Below are 26,167 nucleotides of genomic sequence, written 5' to 3' on the forward strand. Positions count from 1 at the left end.
GTAGTTAGTTCAAGGATGTTTGTTGGCCCCTAGGAGTGCTCTCCAGTCCAGTCTGCTGGGGCACCACGCCCTGGCCCCAAAGTCCACCTTCAGCATTCCCTGGGGACCTTGCCACTCCATTCCCTTGCTGTTCCGTTGCACTCCCTCAGTGCTTTGCCTAGGTGTGGCGGGATCAGATCGGGTGCAATTCCCACGCTGTATCTCTGGTGTTGTCCCCTGTAGGGCTTTGGGTCAGTGAGGGGAGATGAGCGGTGCCCTGCCGTCTTGCTGTCTGAGGGAGGAGGCACTTGGTGGCGAAGTGGCTTATCCCCAGGCACATGGCGCGAGGGGCAGATAGAGCTTGCCCCTCGCTGTCCCCAACGGCTTTTGGCACAGCCACACGTCAGAGGGACGTCTTTTGAGAATGAATGAATGAGCGAACGAACAACAGAGGGAGGAATGGCACCTTGGCCGGTCTGGTTGTTTGTGTTTCAGGAAAGGTGTGTGTGGGGGGTGGTAAGACTAGGACCCAGGAGAAAGCAGAGTGAGAAGGAGACTCGGTGGGTGCGGCTCGTGAGCAGAGGTGGCATGTGAGCCCTGAGGTGCGACTATCTCTTCGCAACCCATTGAAATCTTTCCCTCTCTCCAAGTGGCCTCCTCCAGCAGCCACCTGACGCTCCCACGTGAAGGACTGAGGTGGGAAGGGGAGCCACCTCCTGCAGTGGTCTTGGTCCCACTGCTCCCTACCTGGGGCCATACGGTGTACCCCTAGCCCCTGAACTCCGAGGCGAGACGCTACAGCAGGGGTGACTCTGTGCTTCTGCTTGGGGAGGGGCCCACAGCTAGGAACAGCCCCACCACCCGGCTCGGATCTCCTACTCCTTAGTCCTCCCACCCACGGCGGGCTCGGGGTTGTATCACAGGTGGATTTCTTCTTTCCAGAGCCCTTTCCTGATCCACAGGCCCTAGTGACCTTGAGGGTTGTACTCGGGGCGTGGATCTCAAGGTCATCACTTTGAACCCACCAGTCAAGCCACGGGAAAAAGACGGCACTTTCTGCTCCCTGAAAGATGTAAAGTCCTTAAAGATGCTCCCTGAAAGATGCAGACCCCAAGGGGCAGTTCTACTCCATCCAATAGGTTCACGGTGATCAGAGTCGAATCAAGGACAGTGGGTTCGGGTTGGGTTTTCTTGGCTTATCCATGAACTTAAGTCTTTCTGACTCAAAAGGAATCCAGCAACAGATGTCTCCTCTCCCATCCAAAGTGGCTGACACATCTTTCCTGCTCCAAAGGGCAGATCACTGTCAAACAACTAACCTTCCTGAAGGAGAGAGACCCAGACTTGCTGACGCGTCTAGAGATCTCAGGTGTGTGTGTGTGTGTGTGTGTGGAATCTTCCCTCAAGTTACCATTTTAAAACGAACTCCGCAGCCATGGAGCACTTGATCGCCATGGAAACCTGGTTCTTTCAGCAAAGGTTGGCTATGTCTGTGTGCAGTCTCCACTCCCTGGAAGATAATCTCCATTTACGTGACGGTGACGCTCCCCCGACTTGCCGACTGCTTGTTGAATCACAGCTCAATCAAATACTGGGTTATTGTTTTGAATGGATACATGATTCTATGCTCAACAACACCTTATCTATAAATCATGAGAACAAAGTCGTCATTTTGTTTCTCGTTGCTGGGTCTACCTTTTACAATGACCTCATTCTATAAAGCATATTCGAATGTTAAACATGAAAATTCCATTACTTGACTATATTCATCCTGACCCACAATGAATATTCATGAGATACCATGCACTCTAATGAACTTGTGAATTTGGATTTTTTTTTTTTAATACCAGGGAATATGTGTGAAGACTCTGATTCTCTTCTGGTTGGGGATAAGTTGTCGCCATCTTTCTGAAGGGCCTTTGGGTGATTTGCAACAAGGGTCCCTTAGGGAGTATCTTAGGGCACTTCTTCTCAATTTGAAAACAGGGCTATGAGCACATTCCTCATCTGTATTGGAGCTTACGTTCAAATGCACTTAGTTTGTGGAAGGCTGCGTCTACAGTGAGGACCTTAACTCCATTTGAGTCTTGACATAAATGTAGATCCCATTGTGGTTCTGTTTACAGGGCAAATCCCCCAGACCAGACCAAACTCACTGCCATTGAGCGGAGCGACTGGTGTTGTGACCCTGGGTAGGGTTTCTATGCTGACAGTGCGCTTCTGTGATCTCTTCCCACACATGCAGTCCATTTGATTTCTGTGCGTTCCGTCTGGAGAAGTCCACAGCAATGAGTCACCATTCGTTTCTTGGTTTGTTTTTTTAAGTCATCGGTCTTACCAAATGCTCGCATGCAATCTCCAGCCTTGTCTGTCACCGAGACCATGTTTTCCAACTATTGCTCCTTCCCCTTTGATTCCAACTTTTGCATTCCAGTGGCCAATAATGATCAGTGCAGCTTGATTGCATGTCTGATCAATTTCTGACTGGCGACGTTGGCAGAATTCTGCAATTTCTTCATCACTAGCTTCCATGGTTGGTGCATACATTTGGATAGTAGTTGTAGTGACAGGATTTCCTGGAAGGCAGGTAGATAGAATCCTGCCAAGACAGCACTGTCCTTCAAGATAGACCTGGGAAGGTCCTTGCTGATGATGACCACAACACCATTCCTCTTGCTGATGTCATCCCCAGCACCGTCAACCAAATGATTTTCTGATTCAATGTGGCCAATCCCAGTCCGTTTCAGCTCACTAACGCCTAGGATATCCATCTTTACGTTCCATTTCTCTTTTTAAAACTTCTCATCTTCCTAGATTTCACTTCGTACATTCTAAGCCCCGATTACTAATAGATTCCTGCAGCTGTCTTATCTCATTTTGAGTGGTGTCCCATCAGTAAACCATATGATTTTCTGCTTCAAAATAGCTAATATCAGTCCGTTTCAGCTCACTGATGGCTAGGATATCGATCTTTATGGGTCCCATTTAATTTTTGGCAGCTCCCAATTTTCCTAGATTCATACTTTGTACAGTCCAGGTTCGGATGATCAGTGGGCGTTTACAGCTATTGTTTCTCCCTGTGAGCTGTGCCCCGGTAGCCAAGGAGGATCCCGAAGGCTTCCCTCCCACAGTTTACTGCATTGACGGCACCCGGCCGACTCTGCTTTGAGAAAGGCAGCACTTGGTCAGTCCTATCTCGAGGGCCGTGCAGCCGGAGGGGCACGATCACTGACAGTGCTCTGCTTCCATGCAGGAGGTCTTCCTGACTGACGATGTTTCCACTCAATGCATAAGGTGTTTGAGGGCTCCTTCCCCCAAAGTGGACAGACGAGCCTTATGAAGGGGGAGTCAGCGACCCATCTTAGCATGCTAAAACCAGACATGCTCCACGTCTCTGGGGCAGGCTCATCGGACACTTCACCCCGTGCCTGTTGGCCAGATCTGCGACTGGTCACACACCAACGGGGATCACGATGATACGGGTTTTAACATACTGAATTTAAAAAAGAAAAGAATCCATGAGCACATAATATTTTAAAGGCGAAAACCCAAACCCACTGCCATTGATTGAGTTGACGTTAACACAGAGCAAGCCTGTAGGATAGAGCTAAACTGCTCTTAGGGGTCTCTGAGTGTGGGGCAGACAGCCTCGTCTTTCTCCCTCAGAATAGACGGTGGGTTCGAACCACTGACCTTGGGGTCAGCAACCCGATACTTAACCCACCAGGCCTTCACACAAAGGAAAAGACACCTGGTTATGATGGGGAGATCTGGATGACTCTTTCCACAGTGATCAAAGTTAGCATTTCCACGACAGAAATTTCCTCTCTGGCTTTTAAAATCCTCTTGGTAGTCTTTTCTTTCTTACTGTTTTCATTTTTATGTTTATATTATTATTGTTTCCTTCTGTTTCCCTTTTTATGATTGTTTCTGTTGGGCCTCCCGGGTTAAGCACAGAAGGAATGGGTGCACCGAGACAATAACTGATGCGAAGGTTTATTGGGAGCGTGGGTGCAGGAGGGGAGAAATGGGGAGCAGTCAATGAATGTGGGAGGGGGCAGGCAGCATTAGAACTGGTGTGATGATGTGTATGTAACTCTTTTTAAAAGCCATTTAACTATGGAAGTGTGTGAAATGTGAATATTACATCAAGAAAACTCAAAAAGAAAAGGAAATCACTTGACCTGTGGTGACCTTGGGCGAAGGAGGAAGAGTGTTTGCTTAGGGGCATGGAGTCCGTGCTAATGATGGTGGAGCAATTGGAGAGGGATATCAGTAATGGTTGTACAACATGAAGAGTCTAATCAATGGCACTGAATTATACATGCAGAAGCCGTTGAATTGGAGAATGTTTTGTTGTGGATATTTTTGCCAAATTTGGGGCGGGGAATAATGAGTACAAGGAAGAAGAAAATGTTCTAAAACGGATGGTGATAAAGATTGCACGACTTGTCTTGATATGGCTAAACTATTGAATAGGGTTAAACTATATGTGGATGGAGTGCCGATAAAACTGTTTTTTAAAAAAGTTAGCATTTCCTAGCTTGAAAGAGCAACACAGGGTCCCCGCGTAGTATTCTCCCCTCAAATGCTGGTCCGGAGTCTAATCGTGACCACTCAGGGGCGACCATCCATGTTTACCGCCTCGACCAGCAGTTATTGCTGGGAAAGGGGTTTGGGGAGAGTGGCCCAAGGGCCATGAGAACGCTGTGCTCGATGCTCTCAGTTGCTTGGGGGGTTTCACAGTGAGCATGCATTCATGCATGGTGTAATTTCAAAATATACAGCTCACGTGACAGAAACTGTATATACAGTATGACTTTATCACTCACGCTCTCAGCCCCCCAGACCTTCACACACACACTGACACACACACACACACACACACACACACACACACAGAGTTTTCTACAATTAAGAGAGTATTACTCTAACAGAGCTTCCAAGTTAACTGGCCGAAGACCAAACGCACAAAGCATGAACTCCTGGGGGGGTCAGGCTCGCCAGTGCCCAGATACTGTGTCCTCGGCCTTGTGTGCGGGGGAGAAGGATCGGGACTGAGCAATCAGGACCAGCTCTGGGTCAGAAGTGATGGAGAAACAAGAACAAAACTCCCTGACTTTGAGTGGATGCTGGCCCATAGCGACCCTGTGCGTTCCCGGAGTGGACATCTTTATGGGACTAGCAAGCCTCCTCTTTCCCCTTAGGAGTGGCTGCTTTTGACTGATGCCCTTTTGGTTAGCAGCCCAGTAGGTTACCCACTGCGCCACCAGGGTTTGGTGACTGTCTCTGTCCATCTTCCCTGGAGGAGAGCGTTAAGTGGAGTTGTCATTGGTAACCAGGCAGTCATTGCTCAGGGAGGGGCTTCTTGTCATCAGGTTAACCCCGTGGGAGTCCCAGAGCTGTGTTCACTGGCTATTTTTTTCAAGGACTGACTTCTCAGGGGATCATCAGGCCTTTCTTCTGCATGCCTTGGGGTGAATGTGGACCCCTCAGCTTTCAGTTAGCAGCTGATGGTGCACCACGAGGGGCGGGGGTGGCTCCTCATGGCTGTGTGCCTTGTTGGGCGTCTTGTTCTGAGCACTGGTGATCTTCTGTTGGGAACAGTTGAGGGCTGTTTGTCACTCCCCCAGTCCCACCCACCTTCAATCAACGCATCACCCACCAGTTGTCGGCAATCCCACCTGGTTGCTCTGCATGACATGAGGATGTTAGAGCCAGGTGGAGCAATGGGTTACTGTTGAGCTACTCACTGTGAAGTCAGCAGTTCAAGCCTCCTGGCCCCTCTGCAGGGGAAAGCGTGAGGCTAACCAGCCCTACAGCAGTTCTACTCTGTTCTATTGGGGTGCTAGGAGTCGAATCAACCTGATAGGAGAGGGACATGGGGTTTTCCAGGTAGTGACCTTGTGGTCGCCAGATCTTTCTTTGGAGGTACCGGTGGGTGGATCTAGCCCACCAAACCTTTCACCTTGTAGCCGAACTGTCTGCATTACCATCACCCGGGATTCAAACGCACCACCCAACAGAACCAGCGCTCGCATACAAGGGGACTCCGAGTACTTTGTGGGACAGTTCCATGACCTTCTCATTCCATCTTCTCCCCATGAACTTTCTGAACCTGCTCGTGCACGTCACAATTCAGCAAACCCCCGGTTTTCTTAGGGGACGTTCTCTGTGATCCATCCCATTTCCTCCGTTCTCAGAGAGGCACGTCAAGTGACTCGCCCAGCACCACACAGCTAAGCCAGGCCAGCAAGCAGCAGCACCCAGCTTAAACGGAAACTGCCTGGTCACGTGTCACTGGTCCTCATTAGAGTATATATCTATAATTGTGGTGAAACACAATCAACAAAACACATTCCATCTCAACAATTTCTGCTTGTGTGAGCGCTGACCTGCATGGTACTCTCATCTCAAGTCTGACCGCCACCCTCCTCCTCTCCAAACCATCCCATCGCATCAGCCTACAGGCTCTGGTCCTTAAGCTAAAATCCCTCCTCTCCCCTTTCCTCCCACCCATAAGAACTACTGATGACCTCGGGTTCTCTCTATTGGCTTATTTCATATTCGTAAGATCAGACTGTGTTTGTCCTTTTGTGACTGACTTACGGTATGTCGTTCAGCACAATTATTTCCCATTTCTCCCTGGCTGAGTAACTCCCCATTGTGCGCATGGGCCACATTGTGTTTCTCCCGCATCCAGGGAGGGCCTTGTGGTCACTTCCGTCTGTGGGCTCTGGGAGAGTCTGCCACTGCCTCTGGTCGGCATGTTGCTTTGCTCTCCTGTTCTCTTCTTCCAGGCCCAGGCCTGCGATGGGAACCGTGGGGTCCTATGAGAATTCCCCACCGCTGGTCGGCCGCTGGTCGCACTGCGGTGGCTTGCGTGTTGCTGTGATGCTGGGAGCTATGTCCCTGGTATTTCAAAAGCCAGCGGGTTCTCCATCACCGCTTCATCCCTGGAGAAGTACAGGGTGCTCAGGAAAGTGGGGGTGGTGGTGAAGAAGAGGAAGGCCCTCCCCGAGATGTTCTGACCCCGGGCTGCCACCACGGGCTGGAGCATGGAGACAATTGGGAGGGTGGCGTGGGTCCGGGCAGTGTTGCGTTCTGTTGTGCTGAGGTTGGCTATGGGTTGGAACCCACTAGGCGGCACCTGACCACTACGTGCTAATTCTAGGTTCAGCTTGTTGCAGGGCCACCTAATGGCGTTCCATGGCAGCTCTGCCACGGGACATTCCCACCAGGAACCGGGGAGGGCGCACTTCTCCATGACATCACCCCCGCGCCCACTGCCGGCCATCTCTGTTTTGTTTTCAGTCGTTGTCATTCTAACAAGGCGGAGAGATACTGTCATTTTGATTCTCATCTCCCTGAGAGCTCATTCCAGAGCCCGGGAAGTACCATAGTTACATTTGCGTGGGAACCCACACCCCGAGGGGAAAGGATGTGGCAGCGGCTTCCATGGCGATTACAACCTTGGAAACCCACGGGGCAGTTCTGGTCTGACCAATAGGGTTGCTAGGAGCATCGACTTTGGGTCTTCTGAATGGCTGGTGACGAGGAGCATCCTTCCAGGTCTTCTTAGCCACTTGAATATCTTCTTCAGGGAAACATCTGTTCAGGATCTGGTTGGGTGGTCTTTTTGTTGTTTAGTTCTGGCTTTGAAAAAAAAGTTTGCTCAACTCAAATCTGTGTTTAGTATCCATGCCTTGTACTCTTCTGGGTTCTGAAGATACAGGTGTGACCAGGGCTGTCGATCCAGCTTGGAGTCTGGCTGGAATGCTGGAGCAGGAAGGGGTGCTTCTGTGAAGCCAACTGATATGGGCTGGGGCCACCTGGAGCTGTGGCAGCTCAAAGTCAGGAAGGGACACTGCATCATGAGTCCACTGCTGCTGGGACAAATGGCCAGAAAGGGTGGTTTGGGAGATCAGAAGTCCAAACTGGGAATCACTGGGTCACACAGGCCAGCAGGCTCCAGGAAAGAATCCATTTCCCTGCCTTCTCCTGTGGTCCCTGGCTTGTGGCCCCTCCCTCCGTTTTTAGTGCCAGCAAATCGTGTCCCTCTGACCTCTGCTTCTGGGGTCACATCTCTGCCTCTCCTGTCTCCCTCTTCCATCCTTGAAAGGCCTGAATTGCCTTTCAACACACAGCCAGGCAATCCAGTGGGCGGGCTCAGCTCCCCACCCGACTCCCCTTAGCCTTTATCCCAGGGGTTCTCACCCTTCCTAATGCCGGGACCCTTTCATACAGTTCCTCATGTTGTGGGGACCCCCCAACCATAACATTATTTTCGTTGCTACTTCATCACTGTAATTCTGCTGTCATGAATCATCATGTAAATATCTCATATGCAGGATGCATTTCCATTGTTACAAATGGAACATAATGAAAGCATAGTGATGAATCACAAAACAATATGTAATTATATATCGTGAAATATTTATTTCTAATGAAAAATGAAATTTTGTCTAGAAGCATGGTGTAGCATGGGCAACAGTCTCAATATAACAACAGTAAAGAACATTGCTACATTGTGCGACAGTATACGTAAAAAGCCAACGTGGGTGGGAAGGTTGAGATAGCTTCTTTCTTACCAGATCCGCATATCCGCATGTGGGCAGACTCACCTGGAGACTGTTAAGAGGAGCGGTGTCTCAGTTCCTAAGACTATGGGAAATATGTTTTCCGATGATTTTATACGACCCCTGTGAAAAGGTCCTTCGACCCCCAAGGGGTCGCGACCCCCAGGTTGAGAACGGCTGCTTTATCCCATCCCACCTGCGGAGGAAAGCCCTTTCACTGTGTAAAAGTTGCATACTCGTGGGATGTGGGGATTAAGCCTTGGACATCTTTTGTGGGGGGACCCGATTTTGACCTATCCTAGAGCCTTTTCTGTTTAGTGGGGGAGGGCTGGGGATTCTGACTTCACAGAGAGAGTGCCACTTAAGACTGGCACCAGGAGGGGGCGGGAGCCCCGAAGGGGTTGTTCTGCGAAGGGCTGGTGACCCGGTGGAGCACTGGTCAGCGGCAGAGGCAAACACCTCCCAAACTTGGGGTCGCACGGGGCCACGGCCGGCCATTCACGCTCCTTGGGGACCGTGTCCCGCGTCTGCCCGCCCTCCATCCCCCTTACACCAGGTCCAGGTGACACGGGGACAAGTATTTGACAAATCTGGAGATGGTCGGTGTTGCGCCTCTTGCATGGAGGTTTCACTGGAGGGAGTGAGGGAGCGCACCGGGTCTAGACGGACAGCGTGCTGACGTCATCGGCAGAAGGACACGCCTCCCAGAGGAAGGGGCGGGATTAAGCGGGGCAATCAGACCAATGAGAACCGAGGCTGGAGCCTGGGCGGTCTCCGGGCGGGGGCGGGGGCGGGGTGAGGGGGATCCAGGGCTCCTTCGCAGTCTCCCTCCTTAGAATGGAGAAGGGCAGGCGGGGCTTTGTCCTGCTCCAGACCAGCACTCCCCAACCCCGCCCCCATGATCACTGACCCCTAAGATCTCGGGTCACAAGTCCCTCGCGTACCTGCTGAGGCACTGCACGTGTCTGGATGCCTTACGCGTAAAAAGAGCAAGATGTTTTTGCACATCACCCTGGGAAGTGCCATTGTTAGATAGCTAGATTTAGGGTGGGGGTGGGTTGTGCTCCCCGCATGCCTGCAAAGGCCCCCATGGAAGAGGTTGGAGGGAAATCAGGCAACGATTGGACACCCATGGGAGAGGCCCAGATCTGGGCATGCTCAGACACAAGCGCCGCCCCCCTCCCAGAGCCAGGTGGGAGGTCCACCTGCCTGCCCAAACTAGGCACATGCACATGACATCACCAAGGTGGGCCTAACTCAGCGAGGGGTTCAACCAATACCTTCAACCACGCCTCCCCCAGCCGGGGGTGGGGGTGGGGGCAGGACAGAGTAAAGGCAGGAGACTCACCCCCATGTGCTCTCTTGGCAGCCCCTCTTGGCCTCCCGCCTTTCCCTTTTGCTCTGCCCTCACTCGGGTATGATGGAGGGCGGGCTTCTAGCTTGTGGGGTACAGCCTGCTCCGGGCCTACCGGGGGACCACATACGCTGGCCGCTTGGCCTCCGGGGACTCCCCAGTTCTGCACGTGTGGGTGTTCTTTTCCTTGTGGATGCTTTTTCCCCACGTGGTTGTTGGTGCCCAGTTGTGAACCCAGCAGGGGTTTCACGTGGCTTGGCACGCTTCCCAGAAACAGTGTGCACCCTTTGGAGACTAACACCTGAAACTTTTCCATTCCATCCCATTCCTTCATACAAACATGTTTAGGTGTGAGTTCTTTCATTGTGAGAAACAAAGAACTGAGGGTACCACCCACTCCAGAGACCGAACAACCCCACTACTTCATGGGAGCTCAGTCCAACTGCCCTCACAAGACAGGAAGCAGCTAGAGTCCGATGGAGTAGGGAGAAAAGTTCACTGAACTTGTGCTTTACCTTGTTATGGCATTTCCCTCTTGAGAGAAGCCCAGGTACCCACCCAGTCTAACACTCCTGCCCTGCCCCTGTCCTTGGTCAGCTGCAGTTTCTCCTCTTCTTGTGGTTTTAGAAAGCAGATGAGCTATGTGAGGGCGGTGGTGGTGGCAGCGATCTAGGAAACTCTAGAGAGATGACCTTTAGCACTTTTACTAATTCATTCAGTGAGGCACAGTGACTTTGAGTGGAAGGCAAAATGTCACTTTGAGGACTAAGGTGCACCTGACCCAAGCATGGTACTGTCAGCCACCTCATCCGCATGTGGAAACTAGACCGTGAGTAAGAATGGAGCATCGATGCATTTGAATGAGGGGCTGGCACGGGTGACTGCACCTGCTCCGACTGCAAAGAGCAAACAGGCTGACCTTGAGAGTAGTCAGAATGCTCCCCAGACTCAAGGATAGCGAAACTTCATCCCCCATCGCAGGAAAGGCCAGCCCCAGGCGGGCGGACATCAAGTTTGGTAGAGGACTGGGGAAAGAGAGGGCCCTCGACAAGGTGATGGACATGGTGGCCGCAACCCTGGGCTCAGACCTGACCACTGTGAGGTTGGCGCAGGACTGGGCAGTGTTTGGTTCTGTTTTAGGGGAGGGCTGCTCTGAGTGGTCACTGCCTCAACAGCACCTACCAAGTGCCAGCCAGCCAGTGTGCCAGGCGCTGGGGGCAATGGCGAATAAACAAGCAGCATCTTTGCCCCCAGAGCAGTGGTTCTCAACCTTCATGCTGTGCGGACCCCCAACCATTAAATTATTTCGTTGCTACTTCATTACTGTCATTTTGCTACTGTTAGGAATCAGGCGATCCCTGAGACAGGGTCATTCGACCCCCCCAAAGGAGTCAAGGCCCCCAGGTTGAGAACCGTAGAGGATGAGACGGTCTGATGAACTTGAGTATGAGTCCCCGCGGAGGTGTGAGGGCGGCAGTGCCAGGCAGGGAGCCATGCGAGGTCAGCTGGTCAGAGGGTGGGGTGGGGTGCTCTGTCTGCCTGGACACCCGAGGGGTCCTTCTCTTAGATTTCATCTTTGTCTGTCCCCATCCTGGACACAGACCAGGAGTTAACTGTGAAACGTGAGATGGAGCACACACCTACGCAAATCCTCACCAAACCTTCCTCAGGTACGACCTGGCCAGACTTCATCAAAAAGATTCACGTACCGTTTTGTAGCCGGTTTTTCCCCAACATTTTTTAAAGGGCTTCTCCTGTTCCAAATTGCCACTGGTGGGTTGACGTAGGAGCAACAATGCATTTTTAGTGCAAAGTCCTTAGTTAGCCCACAGGTCCTCCAGGCCTGGGGCCACACAGTTCCCCTCCCTCACTGTTCCAGCCACACTGGCTTCCTTGTTCTTTTCCTGGGACGCACCAGGCGAAGCCAAGACTGGATCCTTCTGCCTGGAGGGGCTACCCTGTGCTCAGAACTCCTTGCAGGCCCTGCCCAAGTGTCACCTCTGTGGGAGACGGCATCTCTGGCTGGCCGGCCTCCCTCTCCACTCTCACCTGGTTTTATTCTCCTTGGCTCCTAGCATCACGTTGACAACCTGGGTGGGTTTCGGGTGCCTCCTCTGCTGGGGTGTGGGGGTGCAGGGCGGGGCTTGCCAATTCCCGGAAGCAACCAGAAGGGGCTTGGGATTTTCATTACTTCAGTCTTAGTTGGATTTAAATGGAATGACCACCCACTTTCTCCTAGAGATCTTCTCTAAATTAGCTCCTCCATGGGTGCCGACACACACGTTCCTTCCACAGTTCCAAGTCAGAGGGTGCTTGTTTGGGAAGCAGCCCGGCCAGGGCAGTGGTTAGTTGCTACAGACTTGGCTCCGACGCAGGGCAACCTTATAAATAACAGAACAAAAAGTGCTCCCTCCACCCCCCCAATCTAAATCTATGGCCGCCCATCTGGCTAAACGTATGGCTATTAAGTCAACCTTCTCACTGGGGGTGTCCCTCCTCGCTGGCTCTCGACTTTACCAACACCATGTCCTTTGCAGGGATGTGCCCAAAGCAAGATGAGAAGTCCCAGTCTTTCACCCATAGCCTTCTCACCCCAAAGAAAATGCATAGAGAAGCATTCATCGTTCTCAGCCTCCTTCTTCCAGCCAAACACAGCCGGAAGGAAGCCTTTAATGCTTGGTTACCTCCTTTGGCTCTGCCAGCTCTTCCTTCTACGTCCTGCTCAGACCATGGCGCCCACGTGGGTCTTCTCCAACCAACACGGCTGGTCTCTTGCAATAGAGCTGGAGACCAAGCAGGCAGATGCGAGCAGCTCTTTTCCTGGGGTGGAAACAAGGCAAACCTATGCTCGTCACATTGCAACAATGATCCTGATGCTTCTCCTTTAAAGCTTTTTTGTTCTGTAATAATAGTTTTAGTCACAAAAACTAGAGAAACCCAAGTTTAAAAAATGATTTTCCAGGAGGGAAAAAAAAGAGGACATGATACCAAAGACTCATGTAGAAAGAAAATGCTTTCAGAATGATGGCACATCAGGACATGCAATGGCCAGAGTAAAGGCCACAATGGTTACGGCTCTATCTTCATGTGGCTGGGCCCTGATTCTCGGTGGCTTGGCAGTTTTGTGAGGATGTAATAATGGAGTCAAGTCTCCATTTTTATGGAACACCAACTTTCAGATCGAAAGACGAGGCTTTCTACAGTCTCAGAAACTCACCGGGGCGGTCTACTCTGTCCTGTAAGGTCACTGTGACCCCACATCAACTCGATGGTAGTGGGTGAGAATTCACGATGCTTGGGTCTTTGGAACCCAACAATGCAGCTAAGTGAGGCGCGAGTGCCTACGGGAATATGTCCTTAAGTAGACACTCTGGGTTTACAGAGCGGAGAGATGTAGCTCTCGTACACCCTCTGGTCAAGGTGGTGGTACTGGAGGACAAGGAGTGGCACTGCTGTTAGATTCCCTCAGGTCAGATCCTCTGACCAACAGAAGAAAGCACTGCCTGACCCTGGGACAGCCACACGATCATTGCCACTCGCGCGCACTGCTGCAGCTGGTGTGTCAGCCCGTCTTGTGGAAGGATCTTCCTCGGTTTTGATGACACTCCACCAAGTTTTATGTCCTGCTCCGGGGACGGGTCCTTCCTGATATAGCACACGTCTGAAGTAGTGCGTGAGACTTAAGTCTAACCGTCCTTGCTTTTAAGGAACATTCTGGCTGTCCTTCTTCCAAGACAACTTTGTTTGCTCCTCTGCAAGTCCATGGTATATTGAGTATCCGTTGCCTGAACCATGATTGAAAGGCAGCAATTCTTCTATGGCCTGCTGTATTCAGTGCCCCGTTTCACAGATAATGAGATTTTAAAACACCATCAGTTGGGCCAGGCTAATTTCGGTCTTTCAAAGTGACACTTTGCATGGAGAGAAGATTGAAGTTGTCAGCACCTCACTGTGCTTGGGTCCAGTCGGTGTCTGTGGACCGGAAGTCAAGGGGGAGCACCACACTGGGGAGATTGGCTGCAAAAGGCCTCTTTCAAGTGGCCAAAGGCAAAGATGTCACTTGGAAAACTACAGAAAATGGTAGCACTTAAACATCCTTCCCCTCCCCCCACCGTTGCCTAATGGTCAAGAAAGCTGAAACGGAAACCCAGCTGAAAGACTTAAATGCACAAAGAATCACCCTGGAAATACTGTGTCAAGCGATTTCCAAGGCCAATGGGTGGACTGCACGAAAGACGGAGCGCCATCCCACCCAACCACGACACGGCCGAGGCCGTGATGGTGGACGAGGATGCCCACTGCTTCCCGTTCCTTATGTCCCCTAGACGTGCTTCCAAGGTGAGGAGGGGAAAGAAGGGAATCTTGAGAGAGAAGTCTACCTGATCTTCTGCTGAGGTCAGCGCTGGCTTCCAGCTGGCCTCCAAGGCCTCGAGTCCAGGATGGAGGAGAGGAAGGAGGAGGACCACCGTGCAGGGGGAGGGAGCAGAGATGCCCACATTGGGGGGCAGTGCCAACCACTAGGTCTCATTTCCCAAGGGCTCTGCTGCTGGGAGGAGACCTGGTGGTGCGGGGGTTAAGCACTGGCTGTCAACAGAAAGGGCGGCAGTTCGAGCCCCGCAGCCCCTCCGATGGGCAGATGCGGCCGTGTTGCTCTGCCCCGCGGGGGCTCTGAGTTGGAATGGGCCCAGTGGGTTTTTAGCTGCCCATTTCTGGTTCTTCTCACCGAAGCCCAGGTATACAGCGGATTTAAAGAAACCCACATTATTGTAAAAAAGAGAAACGCACAGCAAGCTTTAGGTATTCGTTTATCAGAAGATTCGGCACTGATCAGGCCTTTAACATGTCAAAAGTCCCAGTGAAAAATGGAAAACTACAAAAAGCAGGCGGAATTACCAAAAAGAAAACAATCCATTTATTTATATCGCTAAATACAATTCATTTCCCTGATTCTGGCCCACTCTTGGCGCCCTGAGACACAGGGCAGTGAACAACTGCAGTCTCCCCACCTGCAGCCTGCTGTCTTAGCATCCCTGAACCTGCAACATTGAGCCGGTTAAATCACCTTGTTTTAGAACCTCTTGCCACCGGAAGGGAACTGAGAGCGATTTAGGAAGCAGAAGTAGGTGTGCAATAACTTAGAAAGTTAACAGTGATTTTGGCTGTCCCTGATGAGACCTCCAGCCAGTGACCCATGTGCTGATCTCAGTTCTAGAAAAAGACAGGCGAGCCTTCCAGCCACTGGGTTCGGCTCATTTGCCGTACGGTTGGTCGTGGTGCATTTCTGGCGTGTAGGTCAACAGGACGATCATAACCCAGAGATGAAGCAAAGCCTAAAGGAAGGAGAGAGAACACAGTGTCAGGATTCATCTGTAAACTAGCCTTCTCTGGGGTCCTGTGGGCAGCCCTGCACCAATCGGAGGGGTGGGCCTGCAGGGAAACGAAGGAAGGACAAGCTGCTATGCGTACAGGATTTGCCTGAAGCCCAGGAGGGCCCAACTGAGCCACACTCTCACTGCATGTGTGGACACAAGAGCACTGCCGAGAGGAGATGACGAGAGTCACGTGCCAGAGACACAGGAAGCTGCTGGAAATGCCTCCAGGAACCGGGTTAGGCTTGGGCTTTGAGAGGGCTAGCCATGGGCTGGAGCAGAACACTCGTGGCGAGAAGAACGGGGTCAGGTCTCAGAGGTGGATTTCCTGTGCAGTCCCCCATCTACCTCAGACCCCCTGTGGCGCGGTGGCTAATCCAGGCTGCTAATCCAGCACTATCCGCTCCGAGGGAGGGGCGGCCCTCTGCTCCCAGAGGTGACAGCCCCGTCAGCATCGGTCGGGACAGCAGTGCAGTGCTGAGGAAAGGGACCCACAGAGACAAGGTCCCAATTCTCCCACAAGTCACGCTGCAATGAAGGGAGAGTCCCTTACCCCCACCCGAGGGTGCCCCAGTCTAGAAGGCTACGAGCCCCATTTCACAGCTATCTCCAACGGCTGGAGATCAGTTCAGCCCATGTGGGCGGGGCTGAATCCTTCCTGGTGCCCGCCAATGCTTCCTCTCCCATCCCTCGCCCTCCCACAATGGGTCTGTCCCCTAGGGTGTAACTGCCTCGAGTACGTTTTCTCTTCTCGGTAAGAAGGCTGCCAGGGTGAGACCTCCACTTAGAGTGGTCTGTGGTCTCAGTAGGCATGCAGGGCACGGGCAGTGGCATCCCAAGTCACCGGCTACTCTGAGAGCCCTCAAAAGCCAGGCAGAAAAGACACATGCCTTGGGGCTCTTTGGGAAAATAAGTGAGAATAACGAAAGCAACTTTACGACATGAGAGAAAAACAAAACCAATCGTTCTATGTCATGTCCATCATTCAAGGGGCTTAAAACCAGGGCCCACTATGAAAGCAGGGCACTAAAGTTTGGACATAATGAAACATTACTTGCAATTGGACATACTCTGGACATAATGAACCATTAACTTGCAATTCACTGAAGTTTTCTAATGACCAAGAGGGTTCTATTCTTTCATAGCCGATTGCTAGGCCGGCAGAAAGACTAGAGCCTTAAAACCCCACAACTTGGCCAACAACCGCCTGCAGCATGGTTGGCTTACGGAGGAGCCCTGGGGCGCAGTGGTAGAGTGGCACAGCTAAGCAAGGGGTCAGGAGTAGACGGAAGTCACTGGCCGTTCCGTGGGAGGAAGACGCTCTCCTGCAGAGTTCGTTTTGAAAAGCAGCAGGGCTGCTATGAGTCAGCATCGATGGGACGGCGGGAGCTGAGTGTGACTTACCATGTATATAATCACAAACACCCTCGCTATGGGGTATCTTCGGAGAAAAATTCCCAGGCGGATGCTGTGGGAGTCGGGGATGGAGGGGGAGAGGAGAAGAGTGTTACAACCAACAAATCCTCCTGTGGCCAGATCTGATCATCCTCCCCAAACCCTCACTCATCTCTGTGGAGTCCTGTGCACGCGCTTGAAATAATCACACAGCCAGTCATCGTGGTCAGCACACGCTTCTATGGAACGTCGTGGCGTGGTTGTCAGAGCCGGCTCCAGCGGTTTCTCTGAAACCTGTGCCATGCCTCATAGGTACACAACAGCGTGGCCCTTCCTCCTCAGAGCCACTTTTCTCTTCCAACTAAAGCTCCTCACACAGCCTGCGAGCCACCTGGTGGGAGGGAACTTGCAAGCCTTCGCATAGACACACGCTTTTCAAAGGCGGGAGTACAGCGATGCAAGTACACCCGCAAAATGCTCAGAGAGGAAGACGCACACCTGCTGCCACGTTACCCTCGACCGGAGGACATGCATTCAAGCGAGCACCTTTCTCCCACACCCTCCGAGTCCCGCGCACTGCCTGAGACCTGGGCTTCAGGAGACCTAGTGAGCCGCCCTGCTTGTTTCTAACACCCTAACTCTTATCACGATGTAAACGGGTTAAGAGAGGATTATTATGCAGTGTATGAAAGGTCCATTTCAGCATCAAATATGTCTATACATACAAGGGGACTTCAAAAAGTTGCTGGAAAATTCCATTCTCCTTAAATTCCACTTTTCCATGAATTTTTAGAAGTCCCCAGTAGATGGCAATATGTAGAAACGCTATGTGTTATTTACACAGTTGCTGTGAAATGCTATCACGGAGCAGCACTGCGCTGTGCAGACTGCCAGGCCTGTCTTCCGAGGTGCGTCTGGGGCTGCTGGTGGGACTTGGTGTAACTGTTGGCACCACGTTCATGAGCGTGCCATATGAAGTGCACATCAGGTGACTGCTGTGCGTGCCCGTGTAGGAGCACCTCAGACTCACCGCGTGACCAAGGATGGAACATTACAGGAGACACGCTTTCTCCATGACGGAGTGGTCTGCAACAAAGAAGGGGCCAGGCAGAGCACTGCCACGATTTCATGTCACTGAAAGCCCCTGAGGAGCTCTGGTGGCATCGTGGTCATGTGTTGGGCTGTGATCAGCAGTTGGAAACCACCAATGGCTTTCTACTCCTGTCAAGAGCGAGTCTCAGAAGCCCCCAGCAGCAGTTCTACCTGTCCTAGAGGGCCGCCGTGAGCCGACATCGACCCAGTGGTGGTGAGTCTGAGTTCGTTTTGGTGCCTTTTTCAAATACGGCTTTGCCTGATGGGAAGGACACACCCGGAAAGGCTGCGAAGGACATTGTGCAATGTAGCCGCGTGGCCGTGAATCTTTGGGCACCACTGTGGCCACCCCCCTCAGCTGGAAGTTCATTTCTGTGCTGGTTTAGACTGTGGACAGCCTGTCCCTCACGGCTGCTGGCGTCCCTTACCTGAACTGGTCAATCGAGCTGGCAGCTTTGCGGACTTTCCCGTACATCCCTGCCAGACTCGCTTCTGTGTCACTGAACAGCACGGGCACGTTTCGCAGACGCGCGCCTGTTGAAACACGACGGCGGCAGATTACTGGATGGATACCCACCAAGAGCACCCAGCGGACCACCGGTCACCTCTTATGTGGAAGGGGCGCTTCTCAGGAGAACAAGGAAGACAGGGAGGCCAGAAGCTTCTGACTCTGACTTGCCAAGACAGGGAGGCTGTGTGAGGGCCGGGACCTGACACACACCTTTGTCTGTCTGTCCAGCGATGGCTCCATCACGGGGCACCCGCAGACACAGGCTTAGGCCTCCCGGGCTAGCAGGCATGACGTCAAACACCCTCCCTACCCGGCAACGCTGCAGCTCCAGCAGGGCCTCCCCACACTCCAGCCACCCCCTGGTGTCACCTCCCTGTGGAGTAGAGCCAGCGCCGCCTCGGGTTCAGCACACCCCACACCCTGTGCCGGTCCTGCCCTGCAGAGGCCCGCTCTTCCCGCAGTAGCATCCCTTGGCTCAGGACCAGGCCCAAAGCCTCAATGCCCACCTCTCAAGCCCACAGCGCACCTGCAGGCTCACCTTCCAAACAGATCCTGAATCACCCAGTCCCTGCTTTGTTGCACCCTCACCTGGATCTGCATGGTGACCTCTCAGCCACCTGCCCCCAGCCTGTGAAGCTGCTTCTTCACACAGCAGCCACAGGGTCAGGCGGCCCTTGGAGACCCTTCAGTGGCCTCGCCCTCCCCCCGAGTCGTGGCCTTCTTCAAGCAATGAGAATTCACCTTACGCCTCTCCTCGCGACTCACCCACCCCAGTGGCATGGGGCCAGGAACACTTCCGCCTCAGGGCCTTTGCACCTGCCCCTCTCCACAGGACCCTTTCCTCCGACACTGCCACGGGTCACGACCTCACTGCCTTCAGGGTCTGAATCGAGAGCCCCCTTCAGGGAGGCCTTGCAGGGTCACACTATGGAAATTACAGCCCAACCCTACCCCCAGCGTCCTGCTGCACTCACCAGCCTCGGTCATTACCACTGCTGTCTCCTCTGCTGGCCACACCGCTCCCAGTAACAGGGCTCCTCTGTCTACCTCCACATCTCCAGTGCCCAGGGCAGTAAGTACGTGGCACCTAGTGGGTGCTCAACAATGATGTGTTGATTTGGGCCACAAGTAACAAAACCTGTACATATGTGTACCTATTTCACCAAAGGGCTCCAACACTGTTACGGCTGTGAGGTCAGCCGAGGGCCAGCTGCGGTTTGAAGTGCTGAGCACAGGGCTGCAGAATGGTGCCAACGAGCACCACTGACCTAAGAAAACCCACGCAGGAAAACGAAATGTGCACAAGCATGTTCTCACACTGTCCACACAGCACGGCCGGCGTGGCCAGACACCTGGGGGGGACACCTGTCAGAGAGGTCACTCCCGCCAACCAGTGACAGAAAGCGGCTGAGGTGGCGCCCTGTGAAGACGAGAAGAACAAGGCAAGCACCCGAGTTCTGGCTGGCTTCTCCATCTCCGTGGCAAAGCCTGGCCACACTCTGAGAAGTCATGAAACAAAGCACGGCAGTGCCACGTGGTCGCCCTCTAGAAGCAGATGCCAGTACTGTGCAAACCAGTTGGTCTACAGTATAAAAACCAGACGCTACAAGCGTAGACAGAGCAAGTACACAGGAAAGATGTTCCCCAAAGCACACGTCCTTGTTTTTGTATTTCTACGAGGGTCATAGGTTACTCAGGCTATTCAGAGAAACTCACTCACTGCCAACAAGTCAATTCCAACCCCAAGCGACTCTCTAGGACCGAGTGGAACCGCCCCTGTGGGAGCAGACAGCCTCGTCTTTCTCCCTCGGAGCGGCTGGTGGTTTTAAGCTGTTGACCTTGCAGTTAGTAGTCCACCATGTAAAAACGGACAAAGTAGGAGACTTGATCATTCTTTCAATTGTATGAAGTTCTAACATTAAAAATCTGTTCTGTTGACGCATGGGTGCCAACATTCTAACGAGACACTTTGGGACTCTCTTCCTTTGGCTATTACGATGACAGAGCAGGGCCATGCTGATTGAAATGACTTGCTATGGACAAATTATGTCCCCGTAGATGTGTAGAGAGGGCTAACCTCTGGTACCTGTGACCCTGTATGGAACAGGGCCTGTGGAGATGCCACCAGTTAGCCTGGGATTGGACCCGAGCAGGCTGGTATCTTATGAGAGCAGACATGGGGAAGAGGTGGGGGACAGGCACATGAAGGCTGAGCAGCCAAGGGAGGCCGGGAGGGTTTCTTAGGCGGGGCCCTTAGCACAGCCGGCAGCTGTGCTCACAGTCCAGCCTCTGCCCCTGGGTGCCGGGTGGTGCTACTCTGACGAGCCTCCCAGTGCAGGGTGCTGTTAGGGCCGCCCTAGGGTGCTGTGCTAGCACGCACCCCCTCTCTCCCGGGAAGGCTGCACAAGCATGCTGCGCTTCACTTTTCCTGAAAGCCCCTCTCCACCGAGTTCTTTCCCTGGTCCTTCTGGCAAGTGTCCTACAGACTGACCAGGGCGCATTCACCACTCCACGATCCCGCTCACTCATCGTACCAGAAGATGGTACCTCGCCCAGCTGGGGCCGTCCATGGGTGAAGTTTCTTTTGAAATGAAGAGGAGCTTTCTGAAGCGTTTCAAAAGCCTGCCTGAATTAGGAAGGTCGGGGACAAAGGGCAGGGAACGCCAGCTCCTACCGTCGCCGCTGTCCATGCCCGACATGTTGATGGATGAGCCGCTGCCGCTGCTCCCAGGGGCGGAGCTCATCTGCTGCTGGAGGCGCTCCAGCTGGAAGAGCAGCGAGTTCTTCTCCGTGCTCAGACTCTCCAGCAGGGTCTGCTTCTGGATGAGGGTCTCCGTCAGCTGGTGCAGCCGGCTCTCCAACTCCGACTGACTGCTGTTGCTCAGAGCTTTATTGGTGAGCTGGAAGGCAGTGGTGAGAGAAGGGCCACTTAAAGTGAGTCACACAACCCAGAACCCTCACTACCATGTCCTCACAGGTCCAATGCGACAGCCGTGGATCCCTGGGATGCTGCGAAGAGTCTTCCACGCCTACTCAAGTGTTTTTCTTGTGCGTGTTCAGTTGTACTGACCCATTATTTCCATACAGTATCATCGATGTAAAACAGCTTGTGAACTACACAAAAGCAACTGCCAGACTAAGTGGGTTCGGCAAGGCTAAGGTACAAGACCAACCTACAAAACTATGTTATTTTCTATATATTAGCAATGAACAAAGTGCACTGAAGTTTAAAAACTATTGTGGCATCAAAATAGAAATGAACAGTCTAAGTAACTTTAGAGAGACCTCATGCTCATGAGTTGGAAGTTTCAGTATTGTTAGGAGATCCATTTTACAGGTTAACAGGAGACAGACCCCTGCTAGCGATTCATGAACTAAATCTTGTGGGGCTCAATCAGCACTGAAAATCCTGTGAGGGGGCAGATGCAGGGCAGAAGTTCAAGTTCTACGGACTCTAGACCTTCTAGAGCCGTGGAGGGGGAGCGACCCTCTGAGGTCATCTTTAAACCTGGAACCAAATACAGGTCCTGACGTCTTCTGAAAGCCAAACAGCCCTTTGGCGGCGTAGCTAGCAAAGAAGTCTGCCATAGTTGGTTGACATAAGACAGCTCACAGAGGCAGTGCTCTGCATCCTACTGACGGGCCTTCGAAATTCAAGGGCAGCCATTAAGTTGCAGCCACGGGTGGTCGCTCCTCCCAGAGGAAAGGAGAGATGAAAATGGAACGACACAGGAAACACCTCAGTCTCTACAACCCGAGGCTGGAAGAACTAGGTGGTGCCCTGCTACCATCAGCAACTGCTCTGGATAGAATGGGAGGAAACCGTGGAACGAACACGAGACAAGGCTAACGAGCTGGACCGGGGCTGGTAAGCCCCGAGGACCAGGGCCCTTCATCATTCTTCAGGTCCGGAATGGAACTCTCTCCTTGGCTCAATTTTCAGCCAAACAACAGACGGGTCTACCCAGGGATCGCTAGGGAGGTACACATACCTCAAAATAACCTTGTAAGATCAAAAGGGCAGTCTTCATTCAAGGGCAAAGTTCAAAAGGGTTGGGAAAGGTGGGGGAACGGAAGCGGAAACAGGGCAGGAGCGGGGAAAGTGACAGTGCCTGGGGACTGCAAGAGAGGAGTTGGGAAGAAAAAACACAAGAATCGTTGACTGTAAAACCGATGGTCTGCTCTGTAAACCTTCACCCAACTCACAGTAACAAGTTAGAAAACAAAACGAAACAAAAAGCCGAAGAAAACAAGGCAAGAGGAGAGAGAACACCCCCGATGATGACCTGCCCCCAGAGCACTTCCTTTCGTAAGAAGGAAGGAGCTATTGGACTGAACTGAGCAGGCAACTCGGCACTGTAGACAAGATCTTTCCGGGGCAGGAATCTCAGAAAAGGCAGCCGAGAACGGATACACAATTCGGACAAGGTCGTCAATGCCACTGCCTGCTGACCTGCTCTATGACTGCTGCGCATGTTCTCAACAAAATAAATAAAACTTACGGAAGCAAAGGCGCGTAACAGAAATGAATGAAAGTGAGAGTTTGAGGATTTCTGCCTGTGGCAGGGAGAAAAGTGCCTCAGAGCGCCCCTCGTGGACACAGCTCACTGCGCAGCGGGAGCCCAGGCTGCCCTCAGCTCTGCTTAAACTTCCGAGGCTCCAGGGTTTTGGACAAAGTGCTGCACCTTTCAAGATCTCTTTCCACATCTGTAGAAGAGGTCATCGCCGGTATTGATTTAGGGGTACTCAACGAGAGTTTCGCTAGTGGGGCCTGGCAAAAGCTTCCGTTAGCCTCTCTCCTACTTGATCCTGGCCTTACATCCTCCCCTCTCTTCCCATCCAGCTTCTGCTGTCCTTACTTGTCCAGTTGGGGAAACTCTTTGCCCTTCTCTTATCTAAGCTCTCCCCACCCCACCCCCACAAACCTCTTCCTGGGGAAACCCCTCCAACCACTCCAGCCTGTGCCAACAGCAGCCTGCCCCATGCCCTGGCATGTACCACCCACTCTGAGAACACTGCTTTAGAGGTGTCACCATAAGAATTGTCAGAGGCCTTTCTGCTTCAATTAGACAAAACAAACAGGAGATATCCTCAAATAGTAGATTCTTGACAAAAATAGCGCACTATCTTAGCACACACCCAAACCCAACGCCAAGGAGTCGACTGTGAGTCACAGTGACTCTGTGTCAGATATCTGAGACTGCGTGTCTTTCTGGGAGGAGGCAGCCTCACCTTTCTCCCTCAGGACGGCTGATGGGTTTGAACCAGGGGTGCTCGTGTGGTCATCAGCCCAGTGCTTAGCTCCAGCACCACCGGGGCTCCTTCCCCCGAGACTGCAGAGCTAGTAGGGACTAAACGAACGTGCAGTAACCATGAGCTCCTTTCTCTAGGACTGAACCGATTGGCAGATCTGGTTTCTACATCTTCCTGCTAGCAAGTCACACCATCAGCTGCTGGCATTTCACACAATGGCGGCAGGAGGAGGAGACAAACAACACGCCCACCAGTCAGCCATGGCTCATTCCCAACGCTAATGAAGAATCAGATGACCTTCACACGAGTTGCGTGGCTGAATCAATCATCCGAGGACAGAGGAGGAAGGAGAAGCCACGATTGTACACACAAAGCAGGGGGAGTGGGTGCATGGGTTAATGATGCAGCCTGAGAGGCCTGGGAACTCAGTGCTTAAACAACTGTCTGCCAGCCCAAAGGCCAGTTGGCACGCACCTGGCACTCCTCGGGAGAAAGCCGGGCAGGCTGCTTGTGAGCTGCCCTGGGCACCCGTGCTTCTGCTGACACCCGTGGGGCGACTCAGTGTGATGGGTTTGACTTTTCAGTAAGTCTGGGTGAGGAGCCTGAGGTGTCACCTTTTCAGGATGCTTCCGTCTTCCTAGCTCACAGCAGGTCTTGGTGACCTTAGGAGCGTGCCCTCGGTCCTGACTCGGAAGGTCCGTTGGGTTTTTCCAGGAAAAGGAGCGTGGTGAGCGACAGTGCAGCCAGCAGAAGCTCTAGCAACATCCTGAGGTGTGCACGCTCCTCGGGAGCTGCACGGTCAGGGCCTCTGGTGGATAGCTGGCTGCGAGCAGAGCAGACGCAGACTCGGGGGCACTAGGGGCACACCCAGCAGGTCAGAGGTAAGGTGCCTGGGGCTCAGGGCACGTGGGCAGAAAGAAGGCTCACGTTCTACACTTACACAGACGCAGCTTTCCCCTAACAACGTCCCAAGCTGGGCGCGCTGATTCATACCTGGTTCCGCAGTTTCTGGATTTCCTCTTCTCGATCTTTAATTCTGCTTTGCAGTGTGTTCTTGGTCCGATACAGGTCTTCTTCCATGTAATGGGCTTCCTACAAAGCGGGGACAAACAAAAGCCGAGTCAGCATTCCCTGTTCTGGCCCCGGAACCTACCATAGGGCCGAGCGGGCACTCAGCCCATCTTTGTTAAGCAGACAATGATTGAATGGACTTGACTGGGCCTATTAAAAAGTTCACACTTCAGCATGAGGACTAAAATGGATTAAAAAATAAACCACGCGCCCTATAAGGAAATTAGGCAAAGTACGGTAAAATACAGTATGGTGGTAGGGTAGAAAATAACATGAAAACAGGTTGATCTAAAAACAATAACCAGTCAGAACCAGTTATAAGAGGTCATGGAAAAAAGAGCCCAATGTATGTTGGCAACAAAAGGGGATAAGCTTAACAATAAATACGCAAAACCTATCACACAAACGTCTAAAGAGTTTTACAGCATCCACAGAAAGACGCCCATCCAGTAAAGTCACACCGTGTCCTTGGACAGGAAGAGAGCATCATCAAGATAAATTCTTTCTCAAGTTCACTTGTAAATCTGGTGTGACACCAAGAAAAGTAAAACTTTTTTTTTTAAACGACCAAAGGCAATTGTAGAGATGGAAAACAAAAAAACAAAAAACACACAGAACAGAACAGAACACCCAGGGAACATCTCGAAAGGGGAGCCAGCCACACAAGACATTAAAGGTACTATAAAATCTCAGTAACTGAACCATGTGGCCTTGTGAGGTGAACAGGTGTCAAACTATGAGCTGTGAATTGGGCTGCCTGCTAACTGCCAACGGCAGCAGTTTGAACCCACCAGCCGCTCCCTGGAGGAAAGGTGAGGCTGTCCTACAGGGTTGCTAGGAGTTAGAAATCAGGGTTTAGGGTATATACACTGATAAACTGATCAACAGAAGAAAACAGAAGTCCGGAGAGCAATCGGGATACCTTGAGAATTTGGGGCATCATCAAGATGGCATCAGAAACAAATAAAGGAAAATACTCCCAAAAATAGTACAAAGACGGTGTGGAGGCGATCAATTGGAACCGCACTCCACCCCCACACAAATAAGTGTTAACAGATTAAAGGTTTACATATGCAAAAGTAAAACTTGTGAAAGCATCAGAGGAAAACAATCTACGTGAACGCCTTTGTAAGAATAGCAGAAGCAAAAAAAAAAAAGCAGAGGCCTTAACAGGATGGCCAATCTGACTCAGGAAGTCCTGCCATACTAAGCAAATGAAAAGACAAATGTCAAATCAGGAAAAATGAGATTTGCAATTCATGTCAGAGATAGAAAGCTAATCCCCTCATGAGGGACTGCAAAAAGTTTGTGGAAAAAACAGAATTAAAGGACAATGATTTTTTTTCTACAAACTTTTGAAGCCCCTCATATATAAGAAGATCTAGTAAACCGATAAAAGAATAACCTCATAACTTTAAAAACTGGGAGAATGTTATAAACAGCTATCAAGAAAGGAAGCGTAAATGGCTGTAAAATTGAAAAGCTTCCCAGGGGAACTTAATTCATTTAAATTGCCCCGAGGTACCGTTTTTCACATAGCAGATTGGAAAATGCAGAATTTTGT

General features: G+C 51.9%; 1 protein-coding gene across 1 annotated transcript in view; it reads right to left on the minus strand.

The window, feature by feature from the left end:
• Positions 1 to 14,801: 14,801 nt before the first annotated feature.
• The window catches only part of GOLGA5 (golgin A5), a 34,833-nt gene continuing 23,467 nt past the window's right edge, over positions 14,802 to 26,167 (minus strand). The window contains exons 9-13 of the mRNA XM_004698765.2: positions 24,526 to 24,624; positions 20,954 to 21,179; positions 18,197 to 18,302; positions 16,686 to 16,749; positions 14,802 to 15,242 (exon numbers count right to left, since the gene is read on the minus strand). Of these exons, the coding sequence (XP_004698822.1) occupies positions 15,162 to 15,242; positions 16,686 to 16,749; positions 18,197 to 18,302; positions 20,954 to 21,179; positions 24,526 to 24,624 (576 nt within the window). The 3' untranslated portion in view covers positions 14,802 to 15,161. The remainder of the gene's footprint in view (positions 15,243 to 16,685; positions 16,750 to 18,196; positions 18,303 to 20,953; positions 21,180 to 24,525; positions 24,625 to 26,167) is intronic.

This window comes from Echinops telfairi, unplaced genomic scaffold (genome assembly GCF_000313985.2).
Source record: "Echinops telfairi isolate 266 unplaced genomic scaffold, ASM31398v2 ScPeMD7_18;HRSCAF=68, whole genome shotgun sequence".
Taxonomy (NCBI): Eukaryota; Metazoa; Chordata; class Mammalia; order Afrosoricida; family Tenrecidae; genus Echinops; species Echinops telfairi.